Below are 20,503 nucleotides of genomic sequence, written 5' to 3'. Positions count from 1 at the left end.
GGAATATTACTGCCTATAGAGGAGGAATAATACTGGCTGCAGAGGAGGTATATTACTGGCTGCAGAGGAGGTATATTACTGGCTGCAGAGGAGGTATATTACTGGCTGCAGAGGAGCTATATTACTGGCTGCAGAGGAGGTATATTACTGGCTGCAGAGGAGGTATACTACTGGCTGCAGAAGAGGTATATTACTGGCTGCAGAGGAGGTATACTACTGGCTGCAGAGGAGCTATATTACTGGCTGCAGAGGAGGTATATTACTGGCTGCAGAGGAGGTATACTACTGGCTGCAGAAGAGGTATATTACTGGCTGCAGAGGAGGTATACTACTGGCTGCAGAAGAGGTATACTACTGGCTGCAGAGGAGGTATATTACTGGCTGCAGAGTAGGGTATATTACTGGCTGCAGAGTAGGGTATATTACTGGCTGCAGAGTAGGGTATATTACTGGCTGCAGAGGAGGTATACTACTGGCTGCAGAGGAGGTATATTACTGGCTGCAGAGGAGGTATATTACTGGCTGCAGAGGAGGTATATTACTGGCTATAGAGGGGGAATAATACTGACTGCAGAGGAGGTATATTACTGGCTGCAGAGGAGGTATATTACTGGCTGCAGAGGGTGCATATAACTGGGTGCAGAGGGGAAATAATACTGACTGCAGAGGAGGTATATTACTGACTGCAGAGGAGGTATATTACTGGCTGCAGAGGAGGTATATTACTGACTGCAGAGGAGGTATATTACTGGCTGCAGAGGGTGCATATTACTGGCTGCAGAGGGTGCATATAACTGGGTGCAGAGGGGGAATAATACTGACTGCAGAGGAGGTATAATACTGACTGCAGAGGAGGTATATTACTGGCTGCAGAGGAGGTATATTACTGGCTGCAGAGGGTGCATATAACTGGGTGCAGAGGAGGTATATTACTGGCTGCAGAGGGTGCATATAACTGGGTGCAGAGGAGGTATATTACTGGCTGCAGAGGAGGTATATTACTGACTGCAGAGGAGGTATATTACTGGCTGCAGAGGAGGTATATTACTGGCTGCAGATGAGGTATATTATTTATTAAGTCCGGCGTTTTTTACGCCGGACTTATAAATGCCCCCGCAGCTCCGGCGCTACGGAGATTTATGTAGAGGCGGACTGCCTCTACATAAATCCCGTGCGCGCCGGTGCGCACCGCCGAAAACCTACGCCAGCTGAGGACTGGAGTAGGTTTTCGGCGTACATTTGGGCGGAACGGATGGTAAATCGCGCGGACTCTGAGTCCCCGCCCTCCGTTCCGCCCACTACACGCCCCCTTTCCGCCCCCCCTGGCGTACTCGGCGGAAAGTGCCGATTTGCGAATATTTTATTCGCAAATCGGCCATTTGCGAATAAAAAAAATACACAAATCGGCACTTTCCGCCAAAAATCATCCGTTCACCGGATGATACATGTGGCCCTTAGTGTTAACAAATCTGCCATAGTATGTGAACATAGCTTTAGCATTTCTTGTGCAGTATTATCTATTACAATTTATTTTATACCTGTCTAACAAAACTAAGTACAATATATCTTCAATTAGTCATTTACTGCATTTACGTTCACACAATAATTATTTTTAATACTTTACCTTTTCAAACTGCAACTTAATACCAAGAGCAATGATCAAATATTTGTAGCTTATCTATAAAGAAAGAAAACGTAAATGATTAGGGAAAAAACTGCGGCAATGCAAACCTATGGAACATAAACCTAACCAAAAAGTTTCCTTTATATAGGTATACTGCCAACAATGCACAGGTTTATACTCCAGTCTATTTATCATCACTTTATAATCAGTGGGAGTTCAACCCATGGGTGCGTTCACACTTCGGAATCCGCGCGGAAAACCTCCAGCGGATTCTATGCGCTTAACCCCCCCCCCCCCATCTCTACTTTTAAAAGATGATTTAAAAAATCTACATGACTTACTTAAATTACGCTTTTATGGTGCGTTCACACCTACAGGATCTGCAGCTGATTTTTTGCAGCAGATTTCATTTAAATAACTGAACACAGCATCAAATCTGCTGCAGATCCTGTAGGTGTGAACGCACCCTTAGAGTAGTGACAAGGGTATTTTAGTGCCCTTAGTGCTGTTTTTGAGCTCTTAAAGGAGAAGTCCAGCAAGTTTTAAAAAAATCTGGCAGCTGACAAAAGAATTTGATCCGGGGTAGGAACTTACCTCTCCCTGTGTCCGCGGTGAGTGGCAGGACCGGCCTTGGGACCCCTGCTGGGCTTCAGGATCTCAATCACTGCCGGCGTCATGACCCAGCTGATGGACTGGCTGCTCAGCCAGTCAGTGACTGGGGCTATATGCTGCTTCAGTCACTGATTGGCTTAGCGGCAAAATCAGCAGTCAGCTGGGACAGGCATTTTCCCCTGAGTCGTGACGTCATCAAATGACTTCTGACAGAGGCCAAGAGGCTGGTCCCATCGCTCACTGCGAACACGGGGAAAGGTAAGTGCCTTTTCCTGATCAAATTCCCCCCTCCCAGCTGCCAGCTTTTAAAAATCTCTGGACTTCTCCTTTAAGGCCCACCATGGTTCACTAGTTCACATGTTCGCTAGCAATACTTGCCCTTTTTTTTCCTAATTTGTCACATGTAAATGTTGTAGATCATCCAATTAGACTTTAGAATGAAGTAAGCTCAGGAGCAAAATTTCAAGGAGTAAAAAAAGCAAATGTAAAAATTAAAATGGCAAGAATTGGCTACCTCCTTAAAGGGGAACTCCGGATAAGAAAAAACTTGTTTTCTATTAAAAGTACATTAAAAGTTATATAGATGTGTCTATACAATGTATTACCATATCTGTGCGGTTCTGCCATACTGGTAGCTGATAGAAATCCAGGAAGTGAAAAAAAATGGCCTCTGTGCCAATTCACATTGTCTCCTGCTCCTTCTGCTATTCCCCCCCCCCCAGGAGACAAATCTTCCATGCCTCTGTCTCACATTGTGTGTGTTTGCTAGGCACAGGCTGATGATGCAGACAGGGGGCAGGGTGTGATGTCACAGGAGGCTTGGCTGGTTCCCCCAATCCCCTGAGTGATCCACCATCTCTGAATGGCCAGATGCAAGTGCAGCACTAATTTTACTGATTGTGATGGGTGGGGAACTGTGATGATCAGCTGAGGGAAAGCATTGCATTCTGGGAACTGCTCAACCAGGAAGGACAGAAACACAATACAGAACAACCCCCCCCCCCCCCAAACAAATGGATAGACAGGTAAGTAATGCTATATACCTGGAGTTCTCCTTTAAGGGGTTAAATGTAGTTTAACCTCTTAAGGACATAGGACGTACCGGTACGTCCTATGTCCTCACTTGCACTTCAAAGCGGGGCCGCGCGGCGGCCCCGCTTTGAAGTGCCGCGATCCCGGGTGCCGCGTGTAGCCCGGGACCGCCGCTATTAGCGGGCACGGTCTGATCGCCGTGCCCGCTAATTAGCTAATCGGAGGCAGCTGTCAAAGTTGACAGCTGCCTCCGATTACCGGAGGCAACGTTTCCCTGGTGTCTAGTGGGGGAGATCGCTCCTCCGGGACCTTGTCCCGGAGGAGCGATCTCCGTTACTGATGCCGGCCGGGGACGCGTCCAAGATGGCGCCGTCCTCGGCTCGGCACTCGTTTACTTCCGGCTGCAGCAGCCGAAAGCAAACGAGTGCCGATCTCATGGATCTCTGCAGCATATCTATGCTGCAGAGATCTCAATGAGAGATCACAGTGTATATACTAGAAGTCCCCCATGGGGGCTTCTAGTATATGTGTAAAAAAAAAAAAAAAAAAAGTGTTGTTAATAGTAAAAAGCCCCCTCCCCTAATAAAAGTCTGAATCACCCCCCTTTTCCCAGGTTTTAAATAAAAGTAAACAAATAAATAAATAAATAAACATGTTTGCTATCGCCGCGTGCGTAATCGCCCGAACTATTAATTAATCACATTCCTGATCTCGTACGGTAAACGGCGTCAGCGCAAAAAAATCCCAAAGTGCAAAATTGCGCATTTTTGGTCGCATCAAATCCAGAAAAAATCTAATAAAAAGCGATCAAAAAGACGTATATGGGCAATCAAGGTACCGATAGAAAGATCAAATCATGGCGCAAAAAATGACACCTCGCACAGCCCCATAGACCAAAGGATAAAAGCGCTATAAGCCTGGGAATGGAGCGATTTTAAGGAACGTATATTGGTTAACAACGGTTTGAATTTTTTACAGGCCATCAGATACAATATAAGTTATACATGTTATATATCGTTTTAATCGTAACGACTTGAGGAACATGCATAACAAGTCAGTTTTACCCCAGGGTGAATGGCGTAAAAACACATTTCCCCCAAATAAAAGAAATGCGTTTTTTTTTTCAATTTCACCACACTTCGAATTTTTTTCTGGTTTCGCAGTGTACTTTATGCAAAAATTCAGCCTGTAATTGCAAAGTACAATTAGTGACGCAAAAAATAAGGGGTCATGGGGGTTTCTAGGTGGAAAAATGCAAGTGCTATGACCTTTTAAACACAAGGAGGAAAAAACCGAAAACGTAAAAACGAAAATGGGCCATGTCCTTAAAGGGTTAAAGTGTCACTGTCGTGAAATTTTTTTTTGCAGAAATCAATAGTCCAGGCGATTTTAAGAAACTTTGTAATTGGGTTTATTATCTGAAAAATGCATTTTTATCATGAAAAAGCAGTTTGAAGCTCTCCCCCTGTCTTCATTGTTCTCCTATGGAGAGAGCTAAAGAAAAGACCAAAACAGGACAACAAAGAGTTAATCTACAAATCCCTCACGGGATATCTCCTGTGACAGTCACCAGTGACCTGTCTGAGCTCGGATTACAGCTGTCACCCAGCTAGTGCCTGTAATCCTCTGTTATCTGCTTTCTGCTGCCGGCTAACTCCCTCCTTCCTCCTCCCCCCTCCCCTCTCCCTAGAGCAGACAGGGGACGACTCCTGCAACAAGTCACAATTTTCAGATTTTTCAGAGTGGATGAAAAAGAGGAAGGAGGGGGGACCTGGGAAAAGGCTTTTTACATGCAGATAATGGCAGATTTGGCTAATAAACCCAATTACAAAGTTTCTTAAAATCGCCTGGACTATTGATTTCTGCAAAAAAAAAAATACGACAGTGACTCTTTAAGTTTGGCAAACATACAAAAATAGAAAAAGAAGAAATTAGGAAGGGGCAAATCCTTTTTTTCACAGTACTCTAGATATGCAGAAAGACCTACTATTGGTTATTAATGTGTAACTGTGGTTTATTTAAAGGAAGGGCCTGTTCTATCACATAGGGAGTAGTGCACTCTCAGTACATGTTGGAAATACCACTCTCAATCATTTGTCCTGGGAAATTTTGTAGGAAAGATTGGAAAGATTGTAAAAACAAGTAATTCCTGTTGTTGTTGGTCTGGTTTATCACATTCTATGCCTAGAGGCTTTGCTAAGGGGTATTAAGCACGAGCAATTACGGTTGTATCAGACGTAGGGCCCTATTACAGGGGATGATTATTGTGCATAAAATCATTATACTGTTCAAATTTAAACAATCAATTTACACAATCAATTCGTGTGTATGCAGGCAATGGTCGAAAAATCACCTGTGTGTCGTTGATCACATCTTTCAAGCTGACCATAAAATCATTGTTAATCGGTCATTAAATTTTAGCTAGTCTTCCATGTATATAGACATGGTTCCTTTTTTGCTGGGATTAGGAGTAAATGATCTTAGTAACGATCATAACTAACGACTATTGTTCTGTATGTTATGGTTAACGATTTCAGGTCATTCCCAAAAACGAAAGAGAAAAACGCAAAATTGCTTTGTCTAATAGGACCCTAACCTTTCAGAGTTATGACAAGGTGCTCCCACTGCTGTTGTTGAGCCTCTAAGACCCCCTCCATCCCCTCCTTGGTGCACAGTTATTATTCACTCGCTACATTTCAGGACATGAGACAGTGAGGAGCTGTTTTCCAGTACTACACATGGGGGCTCTTCCTTTCCCTGACTGCCCTAGCCAGTCACTGCCTGTAATCTGTCTTGCTGTCTGTTACTAAAGACTGATTTCCCCTGACTACAAGCAATAGACAGAAGATTTCAAGGACGGGGGACACCTAGTAGCCAATACTTTACAGCTGTGTTAAACTGGGTAAGAAGTAATTTTTAGTAAATTAATTAATTCACTAAAATGTTGGAAATGACACAAGGAAGTTGTCTGAAACAACAGTGGCTACTGAAGGGCCATGTTAACAGGCTGATTTATCCTCCAAACAACCACTCCTGGGAATGTTTGCCCACAAAAACTGGCCCATGTAAAAGGAAAATCATCAGAAAATTAGACGGCCGATCACACAAGCCGCACAAGTCACGGTTTGTCAGCAACACATCATGGTGGGCAATTAGTAAAAACAACCGTGTGCCCCCTTAAGGACTGTCAACTACCCAAACACCTTTAAATGCATCATAGAGGCATGTATAGCAGTCATCCATCTCTCACCAAAAGGTACATTACTCATGTAGCTTTTGAAAGCCTTTTTACAGAGTTGGGGAAGAACTTTACCGCCCTCTTGTGGCAAGACCCAGTATATAATCAAACCAAACATGTAAATATTTCCATAGACACATTCCTGCATGCTGATTGACTGGCAGCAGTAAAGGGCAATATGGACCCTCTGCTTGTGTCGGGAACTGCAGGACTCATGATAGTGTCCATAGGGCCCATAAAAGTGTCAGGCAGCCTACTCCTGGGTACTGTATATAAGAATATACAGTAAACCGGGGGAACAGGACCACAAGAACAGAGCAGGGGATTGGGAACTGCAGGGCTTAGATAGCCCTGCAGGTCCCAATAAAACAATGGTGGTAGAAGAGGGGGCAGAAGAGTTGCCCCTAACAGTTACCAGTAAACGGAAGTAAAAAAAAATGGAAGTAAAAATAACTCTACATTCTCTTTAATAAAGATATATTATAGAGTAATATAACTTCATTGTAGCAATGTATTATCAAAAAAAACACCTTTTTTGTTTAGTCCCCAAAGTACTGCTTTAAGATCTGTTAATAAAACAGATATGCAAATAGTGATGGGTTATCCAAAACCCAACCATCAAATAAGTAGGTCAATCTACCGTACTTAGGTTATCGATGTAGATCAGACAAGTATTACTTATCCTGACATGACCAAATATTTTCCTCCAACCATCTCTATCACTATGTCAACAAAGAAAGCTGAATGTGCTGACATTATGTAGGCCTTGTTCTAGAACTGTAGAAACTCCTGCAGCTGCAGTTAACACAACCTGTACAACTAAAACAATGCTGGATTACATTGATATAGCTGAGGAAAATACCGCTCAGTCTCTAGTATTACTGGTACTTACTGCCAGGCATTAGCTACATTCAGTTACATCATGAGTTTTATAATGTTGGACTTTCTAATACATTAAATATCATGATATTTACCTCTTTGCCGTCATCAATACGGATACAATTTTTGTCAGGATCAAAACCTTTCACTTCTGATTTGATCCATTTGACACCAGAGGGGATTAAGCTAGAAGTAGGTCTCGCAGAGCTGGCCAGCTTCTTTGCACCACCACCAACAAGCGTCCACATGGGCTGGTAGTAGTGAACCTAACCAAGATGAATAGTGAGTTACTGTGCACAGATCAAAACTATACATAATACAAGAGAAAGTCTAAAGAAAAACAGGAGGAATTAAAAAGCAGTTTCCCAGTACCTCACTTGGCTCAATGACAGCGACTTTTCCAGCTCCGACTTTTCTCTTCATACGAGCGCTCATGGTGATTCCACCAGCACCTCCTCCAACAACAACTACATCATAGTACTCCTTAGCAGCATATCTGGTGGTAACGTGCAGGCTGCGAGAGGAGCTACTGTGCACCCCTGCTCTGAGTAAGTGGGCACACTGATGGGCATGAGAGCCACACTGCCCCACTCCAATGAAAGCCATCTCTAGGATGATAAGTAGCTACAAATGAAAATAAATGCAAGTCATTAATGTGAACAAGCGCCATTAAAACATTCTATGGCATGTTGAGCTATACTTACAACACTGATTTAACCCTTACATGGGTAAAAATGTTTGTTTTGTTAGACTGAGTAATTTGTTTTTCTTTAATGCATATAGAGATGTATTTAATTAAAAGTTAAAAAGGCATTTTATTACTTGTGAGCCCACCAAGTGCTATCTTTAAAAAAAAATATATATATATAATTAAATGTGACCTGATGGTATCAGATAATTTATGTCTGGATCTGCTAGGAGCAAATTGTAAGCATTTCTGCAGGTGAATCAGCAGCAAAAACATTTCCCGGCATTAGTATGGCATCCTGGCCATACACTTCTGACATATATGAATGTGCCAAATCCAGAAAGGCATATGGGCATTTGCAGCCAAGTAAGCCATTTACAGGTGAAAGGTACCGAGTTACGCTAGGTGTGGTCCTTCAGACCATGAAGTCACTGTTCCTTCTGTCACCTGTACTTACTTATCTCCAGTCAGTCAGTCTTTATAATCACATCTGAAAACAGGACAATGGCCGAGCTGTACTAATGTGTCTGTGCCAAAGTTCTGTCCAAAAAGTGTCACACAGGACTTTTCTTTAAATTTATTACAGGTTTTAGACACTATATAGAAACTTTTCTGCCATATTCATGAAAGGGGCGTGGCCTCTGTAAAAGGGGGCATGACCTAAGTCTGTGCCCAAAAATGCAAAGTTATGTCTCAAAGTAATAGTTGGTCTAAAGTTTGTACAGTAGACTATTATAGTACATCTGTGCCAATATGTCCACACCAGGGGCTCTGCTCAGACCTTAAAAGATGAGGAGCATAAGCCCCAATGCATGTATTTTGCTTCCCTCCTCAACCCCACAAAAAAAAAAATCAATCCAAACAGTATATTGAAAGCAGCATATAGCATCCATACAGCACTCATATAGCGTTCAGGTAATGGGACTTCACTGGTTTTCTTCTAGGTATAATTATTCTGTAGATCTGATATAAGTGATTACAGTGCAGATACATCCAGTGACATACAACTTCTTGGAGTTGTTCAAATTACCTCTTCTTCTTCATCCTCCCCAGATCACCATTTTAACCCTCTAGAAGTTCTATACTGCTTGCCCTCCATATTAGTCAGGCCTCCTTTGTGTTCTACACAATACTGGAGCCCTCTCCCCACAGTAATAGCAGTAATAGTGCCCCTAAATGACACCTATAGTACTTGTGCTCCAGTATTGGTGCAAACGTAGTGCTCTCTATACAGTAACTGTGCCACTCTCTTGGTAATAATGCCCCTTATTGACCCCACTCTTTTTTTAATGCCTGCTTATTTCTCCCACTATATTATTCCAGTATAGTTTTTTTTTTATTGTATAATAAAAAGGTATAGAATTTTACAATGTCATTTCATGTAATGATCCCCCAGGTACATGGGTTGTGAGATAGCACCTATAACAAACCTTGCAGCCAAGTGATGACGCAAAAACAGACAAAACTGACATAATGACCTGGAAACACGAGTAAAAAAACATAGCACTAGATGTTTTCATTCTTCAGTGTTTTCTGTGTTAACACTTGGTCCTTGATCACTGGTCTTAAATCAATGGCTGAAGGTAGCAGACCGGTGCTTGCTTATCTCTGGCTTGTATGTGTGTGTATTTTAGTTTGTATTACCTTGTGTACAATGGATCTGTGCTAAGCATTGTATTGTAGGTAGGACTGCTCTGCTCCATATTGGGTGATGTATCTTGCATCAAACTCCTCTCTAACACTTCAGACAAGAATAAATCTAGAGGAGAATGTAATAAGTTATGATGTGACGGGCATGCTGTCATTCTCCATAGTATATGACAGAGTGCATGCCCCAAATAAAAAGTGCAGACAGGATCCTGTGATATGGATGCACATAAACCCTGAGCAAACACTGGAACCTCACTGATATAAGGACGTCTATCAATGACCAAAAGATACAATAGAATATGTACATGTTGTATTTAGTTAATTCCTTTTCTGACTGATAAGAAAGGTAATGCAGATTTATAGTCCTATCACTGTGTAAGACCAAAGAAGGTTACTTTGCAAGTCACGCAGGATGGGATGTTCCTACAGGTCCTGAGTAACATGACACTTGTAGGCCCCCAGGCTGAGCATTACCCTCCTTCTTTTTATGATTTCTTGTGCAGACACCATTGTCTGCAGTTCTCTCCTGCACGTTTACATCCATAAAAGAAGCAGGTCATGTGATTCACATGTAACCCTATTACTGGCAATAAACAGTATTTTGACAAGGTCATGTATATTGGACCACCATGATGAAAACTGTCATGACATAAAATGTCACCTTGTCATAGTAACTCTAATAAGCTTTTCTGCCTCTCAAAGCAATTATAATGCACCCCTTATTGTCCGGGGGGGGGGGGGGGGGGGGGGGGGGGGGGGATGTAACACACACTTACCTCCCTGGCTCCCATCCTACCATCCATACTCCACTACTCCAGTGTGCGGACGCTTCTGGGACGTGACATGGTAGACCCACGATCAGCCATTCAGCAACGGGGGCGAGACACCATTAAGTGTATCTTATTATTTTCACCAACCCCCTACCTGGGCACTCCAAAAAAGGGGTCCTGGCCAGACAACCCCTTTAATTTGTGTAAAACTAGTATAATCTGCCTACAGCAACAAAGCACAGCTCAGCTATTCACAGATTTATGAAAGAGTGTAAATATACACCTGGTGTAAACTGCCCACAGCAACCAATCACAGCTCAGCTTTCAGCTCTGGTAAAATATAAGAGGAGCTGTGATTGGTTGCTGTGGGCAGTTTACACCAGGTGTATATTTACACCCTTTCATAAATCTCCCCCATGGTATACACTCCAGCTGGGATCCCTAGCAGACATGTCAGTTTTCTGAGGTCGCTATTCAATGAATAGCAGCGGAGGAAAACCCTGTCAGTTCACACAGTGGAGCGTGCGGCTCTGGCCGCACGCTCCATTGTGAGCAGCGGGGAATTTTTATGCAGGCTTGCACAGATTTGCCTGCATCCGAATTCAGCAGCAGTAAAGATCATCTGGCCGGTACTGCAGTACTGTCTGGGATGATCTTTTCTGACACTGGCTGTTCTGTGACCTGGACGTGTCACAGAACGGCCGGTGTCATACAAAGTGGGAACATGGCCTTAGGCTATGTTCACAATAAAATCAATGGCCGTATTTCATGACGGCCATTGTTGAGGAAACAGCGGCCGTTGTGCAAATAACAGCTATTGTTTGCACACAACAGTCGTTGTTATGAAATATGGCCGTTGTTTGTACATAGTGTGAACATAGCCTAAAAGTGAAAACCCAACTATAGTGTTTAGAAACTACAAAAATTACATGTAGTCATAAATGAAAATTAGTCAAATGTAGCTGCTAATAATCTTAATCTTTCTGCTTCAATTTACTTCTTGAACATCTTTCCTTGCTTTTGCTGCTCACTTTTCTTCCCCCCCCCCCTTTTTTTTGGGTCGTCTTCCCTTCCACCTTCCTGCATCTTATATGTCCTGGTGATCACTCATCCATGGCTTTATCAGAGATGACTATGACTATAATCTTCATTTATGTTGATTGTAATATTCTCTGGAGTTATGTTATTGATTGTACTTTATACATATTGACCTCTGCCTTTGTTGTCCGTCCCCTGTACATTCTTTATTGCAGTTACAATAAAACTGAAATGTTGCAGATAACTTACAGCAGTGTATATTCACTTTACCCATGCACCTGCTCAGCTTGTAACTTATCCCCATGTCCAAGGCCCCACAGTGATCACTGCACTCTGCAATCGCAGTAAATTAGTGCAATATGCATTGTGGTCATGAAAAGGATAATAATGTCAGCCTGACACCTACTGATCCTCAGAATAAAGTATCAGTGAGGGAACCAGACAGCAGACGGATGGGGGCTCTTTGTGCAAGGAAAACCTGTAATGACCCGGGTCTCTTTGGATCAGCAGGGATCCCAGACTCAATATGCCAGGAATATGTACATGCTGCCCCATGCATTGACATTAATTGACAGTAAGCCATACAACACACGATATTGCAGCACAATCTACTGTGATCATAAAGAGTGCCAATTGCAGATTGTTAAATGGTCAATTTGTCTCATTTGCAGCGTTAATTTGCATAAATAGCAATGTTATATCCAGATTATTAAGGTCTAGTATTGTAGCTAAATATAGGTGTACAGGGAGCTCAGGCAATCTCACAATGACTAGACATTTTATCTCCAGCACATGCCAGAAAACAGAATGTACAGGATGAGGCACGTAGCCAAAATTAGAGCAAGGGGCTGGGGGTCTGCATAGTTCAAAAAGTGCATAGTCAGCATGACATGTGCATCTTGCTGGAAACCTGTCCGTCAGTTTAGCCTCTGCCTATAACTATGACATCTGCAATATCAACAAAATATCGCTGTGTGAAAGGGGCCTAAGACCATTTCTATGGGAACCTCCAGCCAGGCCTTTGGGTGCTTCATCAGAATCAACAGTATTTGGTCAGACATACATACTAACAGATACATTGTATATTTCAGCTGTAGCCCAGATATCTTTGGGCCCATTCATACATTCCTAATTGGGACACAGAGTTCATATGTATTTTGCATCTAAATTAGCATGAATTCTGCATGTGCTCTTTTAAAAATCTTTACACATGGAAAAATGAAAATGTAACATTGGTGTGCTGTTTTGCTTTGAGTTAGGTTCTTTGGATTCCGTTATAGAACATGAGAAGAAAGTCAGACAAATCAGCAATAGGGGTATGTTTACACAATGTACTTTTTTTTTTTTTTTAAAGAACGGCCCTGTTTTTAATGAAACTATATATTTTTTACACATCTCATTGAAACTAGTGGAAGATTGTTTCATAGTTTTAGAGATAGAACTATGTCCTTTCTGCACCCAAAACCCTGCAGCTTTAACCCACGTCCATTTATTCTGTCCGTATTTGTGGACCCATTCATTTCTAAGGCACCACACAACGTCCGTACGTGTTATGATTAAGTGTGGGCCAGGATCTATGACACAAAAGATATTGGTGAGCCATATTCCACATTTGTGGTATAGATGCCCTATCTTGAGTGAAGGGGTCTGTGCCCTTGCAGACAGCTGTGGGTGCACATCCGTAGCCCTGTCCCTAGCTGTGGATGTGTGAATGTGGCCTTAGGCTATCTGCATTGGGTTGTTTTTTAGGCAAAAAATAAAAACACTTTCTCTAACACTTTGCACTGGAAGCACAGCTGGAAATATGAAAGGTACCACGTGGTCCCCTGACCTAACAACTAGCTAACAGTGCCAGAATGTAAATTGCAGCTGAAAGATATACTTTGGGTGGGTTCACACTGAGCAAGGTTGGTGGAATCCCGCCTATGGGATAGACACGCTGTTTGACACTGAGGCAGGCAGGAATCCACTGATTTTGCTCAGTGTGAACATACCCTTTAAATGGAAAGCATCTAACCTTCTGATATGTCTTTAGGGTATAAACTCACACACCGTATACGCAGCAAATACGCAGCAGATGTGATGGTGAAGATTTGATGCTGTGTTCAGTTATTTAGATCTAATCTGCTGCGTATTTGCTGCGTATCGCAGAAGTAAATACGCTGCATATACGGTGTGTGGGTTTATACCCTTATAGCACAAGGGGCACTGAGGATGAAGATCATTTTCTTACCACTGATCTTCCTTGCCATCCTAACCTCCCAATTAATATTGGGGCGATGCTCTGCAGTGATGAGCACTAGAGTGACATCACTGCAGACTGTAGCCCCAATGGATGGGAAACACAAGGGAGGACAGAGACTGCAGGGAGTATGAAGGAACGAGCAGGATATATGTGGGCACATACATGCAGCACTCTCTATCTGGGGAGAGAGGAGTTATAGTTATGGAGAGATTACCTCCACAGTCCTGTCCCCTGATGTAAGCCCCAGCCTGAAGTGGATCTGCTATGATTTGGAATGTAAGGAAGACTTCCAGAGTACAGGGCTGGGGTGGATTGGTGCACTGGGGATGGTAGTCCTGCCCCCCAGTATACCAAACTGCCTTATTTACAGATCTAAAAAACAACAAAGTTCCTGAAAATGATGCAGAAGATGAAGGTACGAAATGTACCATCATCCCCAATAGGGACATATCAGCACATTATACGCTTCTAGCCTGCTGGTAGTTTGCCTTTAAGCAGCTTAGCATATGAATATTTAAGTATCCAGATAGCCTAACTGACAGATGACCAAACAGGACACCATTATATGTTCAATGTCCAGAACAGACACGTAAAAGGAAGAACAAGTCCGGCCACTGCAGCCTATAGACGGTTCATGTTTGCTGGCTGCACAGAGTTCATTAAAAGAGGAGCTTTGTGGTAATAGTAGGTGTTGCTAGGAGAATACAGGCTGTAAATGGCGTCTAATGGGCTTAAAGAATCATAAGGAAGTAAATTGTAAATATGCTCATTGCAACATTAGGATATTGCAAAAATAGACGTGTGTTACGTGTTGTAACAAAGTAATGATTTAGTAAGGATGTGGTAATATGCCAAGTAAACGCACCATGAGGCTATGTTCACACAATGTTTGTTCAGTATTTGCAACCGTAATTTTTCCTGTCAAAATGACCGTGTGAACATAGCCTCATGAAGGTTTTCTGTCACTATTATATTATTTCTGGGACCTGAGAAAGAACTGCTTTGGTATAAGGGGCTGTTCACATTACTTTCTGGCATTACACTGCAGTTAATTAATTGGTATTCTAATATATAGTAGTGCCTTGGATTACGAGCATAATTCTTTCCGGATTGTAATCCAAATCCACTCTAAAACCAAAGCAAATTTTCCCATAAGAAATCATAGAAATGCAGACAATTGGTTCCACACCCCAAAAATAATGATATATTATTCTGAATAACATGTAAAAGAGATGAAACATTCAGAAACAACTGAATATGTGATATTATAAATTACTGTACAGTAATGGAGAGGGTGGGAAACACAAGGGCTGACAGAGACTGCAGGGAGCATGAAGGAATGAGCAGGGCAGATGTGGGCACAGTATAGCAGCGCTCTCTATCTGGGGAGAGAGGGGTTACAGCTATGGAGAGATTACCTCCACAGTCCCGTCCCCTGATGCAAGACCCAGCCTGAAGTGGATCTGCTATGATTTGGAAGGTGAGGGAGACTTCCTGGGTCAGAGTACAGTGCTATAGACCCTGCTATGCAGACCATGCCCCTCCCCCCCTCGCTCTCCCACTCAGTACAGGGAGCTCTCAAACCAGAGCAATGCTCTTAAACCAAGGTACCACTGTATTTAACCAGTGGTAACCATAGGGTTCCAATGAACAAGCACAATCTACTGGGTCACTTTTACTCCAGTACAATTTTACTTTGGGGAATTAAACGTATGGTAAATCCAACATTTCCCTGGAAAATCCTGAATACCCAACATGTAATCACCTTGGGATTTTTGAGCTGCATTTTTTGGTGGACAAATCAGCAGTTTCAAGCGGCTGGAAACAGAGAACTTGGCGTGGGGAATTAGTTTACAATGTGCCAAATAGATGACAGTATGCGCCACTTTGTGGAATACAAGGTGTGGTAGTCTGCACTTCTGTGTCCCACAAATAAGGCCCTGTAGGTAGCATGTCCTCCCTTTATTCTCCTGACATATAGGCTCATTGTGTCCATAGGCGTTTACTGTCACATGGAGGTCAGAGTGTCATTTTGACCTCTGTCTGGTCAGTAATTGTTAGTACACCATGAAAACAGTATGGAACAGCGTAGTAGGCTATACTATTCCATATCTCTAGATACTTCCAAAAATGTATCTATCAAATTGTTACAGTATGAGCCTTACGCCACATTTTTATCCGCAATACACAAAAAAAAATCATCCTTATTGCACCCGTAGCTCTGTATTTTGTGGATCCTGGAAATTAAAGGTGTAGTTGGGGAAAAAATGGGAAGGCAAAATGAGCTTGGTGATGTCACAAAAAATGTGGATCTGCAATTACGGATGGTTTAGTGGATTGCAATGTGCTCTCCGCAAATTTGCACTTTCCCATAGATTTCTATTGGAGTGTCTGCACTGCAATCGCGGACTACATTACAACCTTGCGTCGCAAAAATTAGGACAGGTTGTAATGCGGTCTGCATTTGCAATATGGACACTCCAATAGTAGTTTATGGGAAACTTATTGCAATCCGCAAAACCATCCGTAATTGCAGATCCGCATTTTTGTGACGCGACCAAGCTCTTTTTTGCCTACCCCCCTTTTTTTTTTTTTTTATTACAACTACCCTTTAATTTGCAGATCTGTAAGAGTACACTACAGGTGATTTTTTTTCGGATTGTGAATAAAAATTTGCATTTCACAAATTTCATTCTTGAAAATCTACTGATGTATGAATGTTGCCTAAGGCCCCTTACACATATCAGTATAATGTTGTCCGCCATCACAGATCTGTAATAGCCATTGATGTCTACAGATCCGTTTTACACATCTGTATTTGCTAAGGATCCGTAATTCAATCAATGGGTCTATGCAAATGCGGATGGTTGCAGATACACAACAGATCCACAATTACGGACAGGATTGTAAGTACAGAATCCACTACAGAGACATGTCAAAACTCCCACCAATCTCTCCATCTAGCTGGAGAATAACAGAGCTGATCCCTGCAGGTTCCAGTATATATGTATGAATCTTGTGCAGTGATATTGTGGTACTGTGAGCTGCACTACAATAACAAGGTGGGATCATGAAGAGGCTCCAGGCATCAGACTACTTCTCCTTGTATGAGAAGAAACTCCAGTCCCAGCAGGCAGACCAGATTTACCAGGTATTAGGAACTACAAATGCTGGCGAGTTATGGCATGCTGGTACTTCTGGTTCTACTTCAGTAGTTGCTGCATGTGATGAGTAACAAGTGTCCTGCCCAGAATAACCCCATCTGTCACCTATTCCTGTACAGTGCACAGTATGGATGTAATATGCGGGCAGCAGCAGCTATAGGCAGAGCTCCGTATAACGCAGCGGGTGACTTACCTTGGGCGGGTCTGTACACACACAGCGACAGGGCGCAGGCACAAGCTATGATCCAGGCTGGAGCGCTGCCCACTACCAGAGCCTTCCTGGTCTCCGGCTGATTGGCTGCTGAGGTGGGCGGGGCTAGGCTGCAGTCGTTACTGTGCTGATGCAGAGGGTGGGGGGAGAGAGTGAGCACGTCGGGTGTACAGTGGGCACAGGGTGGGAGAGCTCTGACCCGCTGCGCCCAGTGACTACTGCTGGGCTAAGCTGGCCAGTTATTTCATAGCTCAATTTGGGGAATAGGTGACAACTTGGCACTGACAGATTCCATAACTGTTGGCGCTATACACATACAAATAATAATAACAATATTATTATTATTATTATTAATATACCAGGTCTGTGTGTGCCATATCTATTATGGGCACATAGTAGAAAAGGTATTGGGTCCAGCCTCGGACTGGGCCACCGGGGAGCCGGGGAAACCCCCGGTGGGCCCCTCCCCCTTCCTCCCTATTGGTGGGCCCCTTAACAGGAGGCTTCCCGTTTATTTGCTCAAGGCCCCATATGCCGTACATTTCTCCCTGCAGCTGCAGAGTCCTGTCACCTGGTCACTGCCTCTGTATATGTATATGTATGAGGTGTATGGGCCGGGCAGTGACCAGGTGACAGGCAGCAGTGTAATGTGGAGCGCGGTGTCTCTCTCCTCTCCCGGCCCCTCCCCCACCTCCTCCTCTCTGGCTGCTCAGTGGGGACACAGCCGGAGGGGAGAGGGCCCCCTGCAGCAGCTATGACAGGCGGCCTGTAACAGAAGGCCTCCTGCTGGGTGATGTCTCTGCATGTGGAGCTCCCCCAGAGCAGACAGGCCTCCAGTATCCAGCTCTCCAGTCGGGACAGAAGGGGAGGGCAGTAGGGATTGTCTGCACACACCATGCAGCTCTCTGATCCCTCCACATACATCTCCTGCACACCTGTCCTGCTCTTCATGAAGGGTGAGTGTGCTTATGTGTGTGCAAATATGTGTGTTATGTCAACATTATGTAGGATGGTGTGTAAATGTGTAAGGGCTGAACTGGGAGGTGAAGGTTCTCTCCACTACAGCTAATACTTTTCCCAATATACTATATTAGTCCTATGTGTCAGCAATACAACTACTACCCTCAATATACTATACTAGTCCTATGTGTCAGCAATACAACTACTACCCTCAATATACTATACTAGTCCTATGTGTCAGCAATACAACTACTACCCTCAATATACTATACTAGTCCTATGTGTCAGCAATACAACTACTACCCTCAATATACTATACTAGTGCTATGTGTCAGCAATACAACTACTACCCTCAATATACTATACTAGTCCTATGTGTCAGCAATACAACTACTACCCTCAATATACTATACTAGTCCTATGTGTCAGCAATACAACTACTACCCTCAATATACTATACTAGTCCTATGTGTCAGCAATACAACTACTACCCTCAATATACTATACTAGTGCTATGTGTCAGCAATACAACTACTACCCTCAATATACTATACTAGTGCTATGTGTCAGCATGTAGTTGTATAGCTGTGTCAGCACTAGTATAGTATATTGGGGATAGTAGTTGTATGGCTGACATAGGACTAGTATAGCATATTGTGCATAGTAGTTGTATGGCTGACATTGCACTAGTATAGCATATTGGGGATAGTAGTTGTATAGCTATGTGTCAGCAATACAACTACTATCCTCAATATACAATGCTAGTGCTATGTGTCAGCCATACAACTACAAGTACTACCCCCATAATACTATACTGTGTGTGTGTCAGCTATACTACAGCTACCCCCAACATACTATACTGTGTGTGTCAGCCATACTACTGCTACCCCCAACATACTATACTGTGTGTGTCAGCCATACTACTGCTACCCCCAACATACTATACTGTGTGTCCGCCATACTACTGCTACCCCCAACATACTATACTGTGTGTCCGCCATACTACTGCTACCCCCAACATACTATACTGTGTGTCCGCCATACTACTGCTACCCCCAACATACTATACTGTGTGTGTCAGCCATACTACTGCTACCCCCAACATACTATACTGTGTGTGTCAGCCATACTACTGCTACCCCCAACATACTATACTGTGTGTGTCAGCCATACTACTGCTACCCCCAACATACTATACTGTGTGTGTCAGCCATACTACTGCTACCCCCAACATACTATACTGTGTGTCCGCCATACTACTGCAACCCACAACATACTATACTGTGTGTCTGCCATACTACTGCTACCCCCAACATACTATACTGTGTGTCAGCCATACTACTGCTACCCCCAACATACTATACTGTGTGTCAGCTATACTACTGATACCCCCAACATACTATACTGTGTGACCGCCATACTACTGCTACCCCCAACATACTATACTGTGTGTCAGCTATACTACTGATACCCCCAACATACTATACTGTGTGTGTCAGCCATACTACTGCTACCCCCAACATACTATACTGTGTGTCAGCCATACTACTGCTACCCCCAACATACTATACTGTGTGTCCACCATACTACTGCTACCCCCAACATACTATACTGTGTGTCAGCCATACTACTGCTACCCCCAACATACTATACTGTGTGTCAGCCATACTACTGCTACCCCCAACATACTATACTGTGTGTGTCAGCCATACTACTGCTACCCGCAACATACTATACTGTGTGTCAGCCATACTACTGCTACCCCCAACATACTATACTGTGTGTGTCAGCCATACTACAGCTACCCCCAACATACTATACTGTGTGTGTCAGCCATACTACTGCTACCCCCAACATACTATACTGTGTGTGTCAGCCATACTACTGCTACCCCCAACATACTATACTGTGTGTGTCAGCCATACTACTGCTACCCCCAACATACTATACTGTGTGTCCGCCATACTACTGCTACCCCCAACATACTATACTGTGTGTCAGCTATACTACTGCTACCCCCAACATACTATACTGTGTGTCCACCATACTACTGCAACCCCCAACATACTATACTGTGTGTCTGCCATACTACTGCTACCCCCAACATACTATACTGTGTGTCAGCTATACTACTGATACCCCCAACATACTATACTGTGTGACCGCCATACTACTGATACCCCCAACATACTATACTGTGTGTCAGCTATACTACTGCTACCCCCAACATACTATACTGTGTGTCCACCATACTACTGCAACCCCCAACATACTATACTGTGTGTCTGCCATACTACTGCTACCCCCAACATACTATACTGTGTGTCTGCCATACTACTGCTACCCCCAACATACTATACTGTGTGTCAGCCATACTACTGCTACCCCCAAC

At 43.3% G+C, this 20,503-nt stretch overlaps 1 protein-coding gene across 1 annotated transcript in view; it reads right to left on the bottom strand.

Annotated features, from left to right (window-relative positions):
- The window catches only part of SQOR (sulfide quinone oxidoreductase), a 35,767-nt gene extending 18,539 nt beyond the window's left edge, over positions 1 to 17,228 (bottom strand). Inside the window, exons 1-4 of the mRNA XM_069983324.1 lie at positions 17,134 to 17,228; positions 7,758 to 8,009; positions 7,481 to 7,651; positions 1,625 to 1,678 (exon numbers count right to left, since the gene is read on the bottom strand). Of these exons, the coding sequence (XP_069839425.1) occupies positions 1,625 to 1,678; positions 7,481 to 7,651; positions 7,758 to 7,991 (459 nt within the window). The 5' untranslated portion in view covers positions 7,992 to 8,009; positions 17,134 to 17,228. The remainder of the gene's footprint in view (positions 1 to 1,624; positions 1,679 to 7,480; positions 7,652 to 7,757; positions 8,010 to 17,133) is intronic.
- Positions 17,229 to 20,503: the final 3,275 nt, after the last annotated feature.

Source organism: Dendropsophus ebraccatus, chromosome 1 (genome assembly GCF_027789765.1).
Source record: "Dendropsophus ebraccatus isolate aDenEbr1 chromosome 1, aDenEbr1.pat, whole genome shotgun sequence".
NCBI classification, from domain to species: Eukaryota; Metazoa; Chordata; class Amphibia; order Anura; family Hylidae; genus Dendropsophus; species Dendropsophus ebraccatus.
Note: the sequence above shows the minus strand (reverse complement) of the source record. Positions and strands in the feature narration are given on the sequence as shown.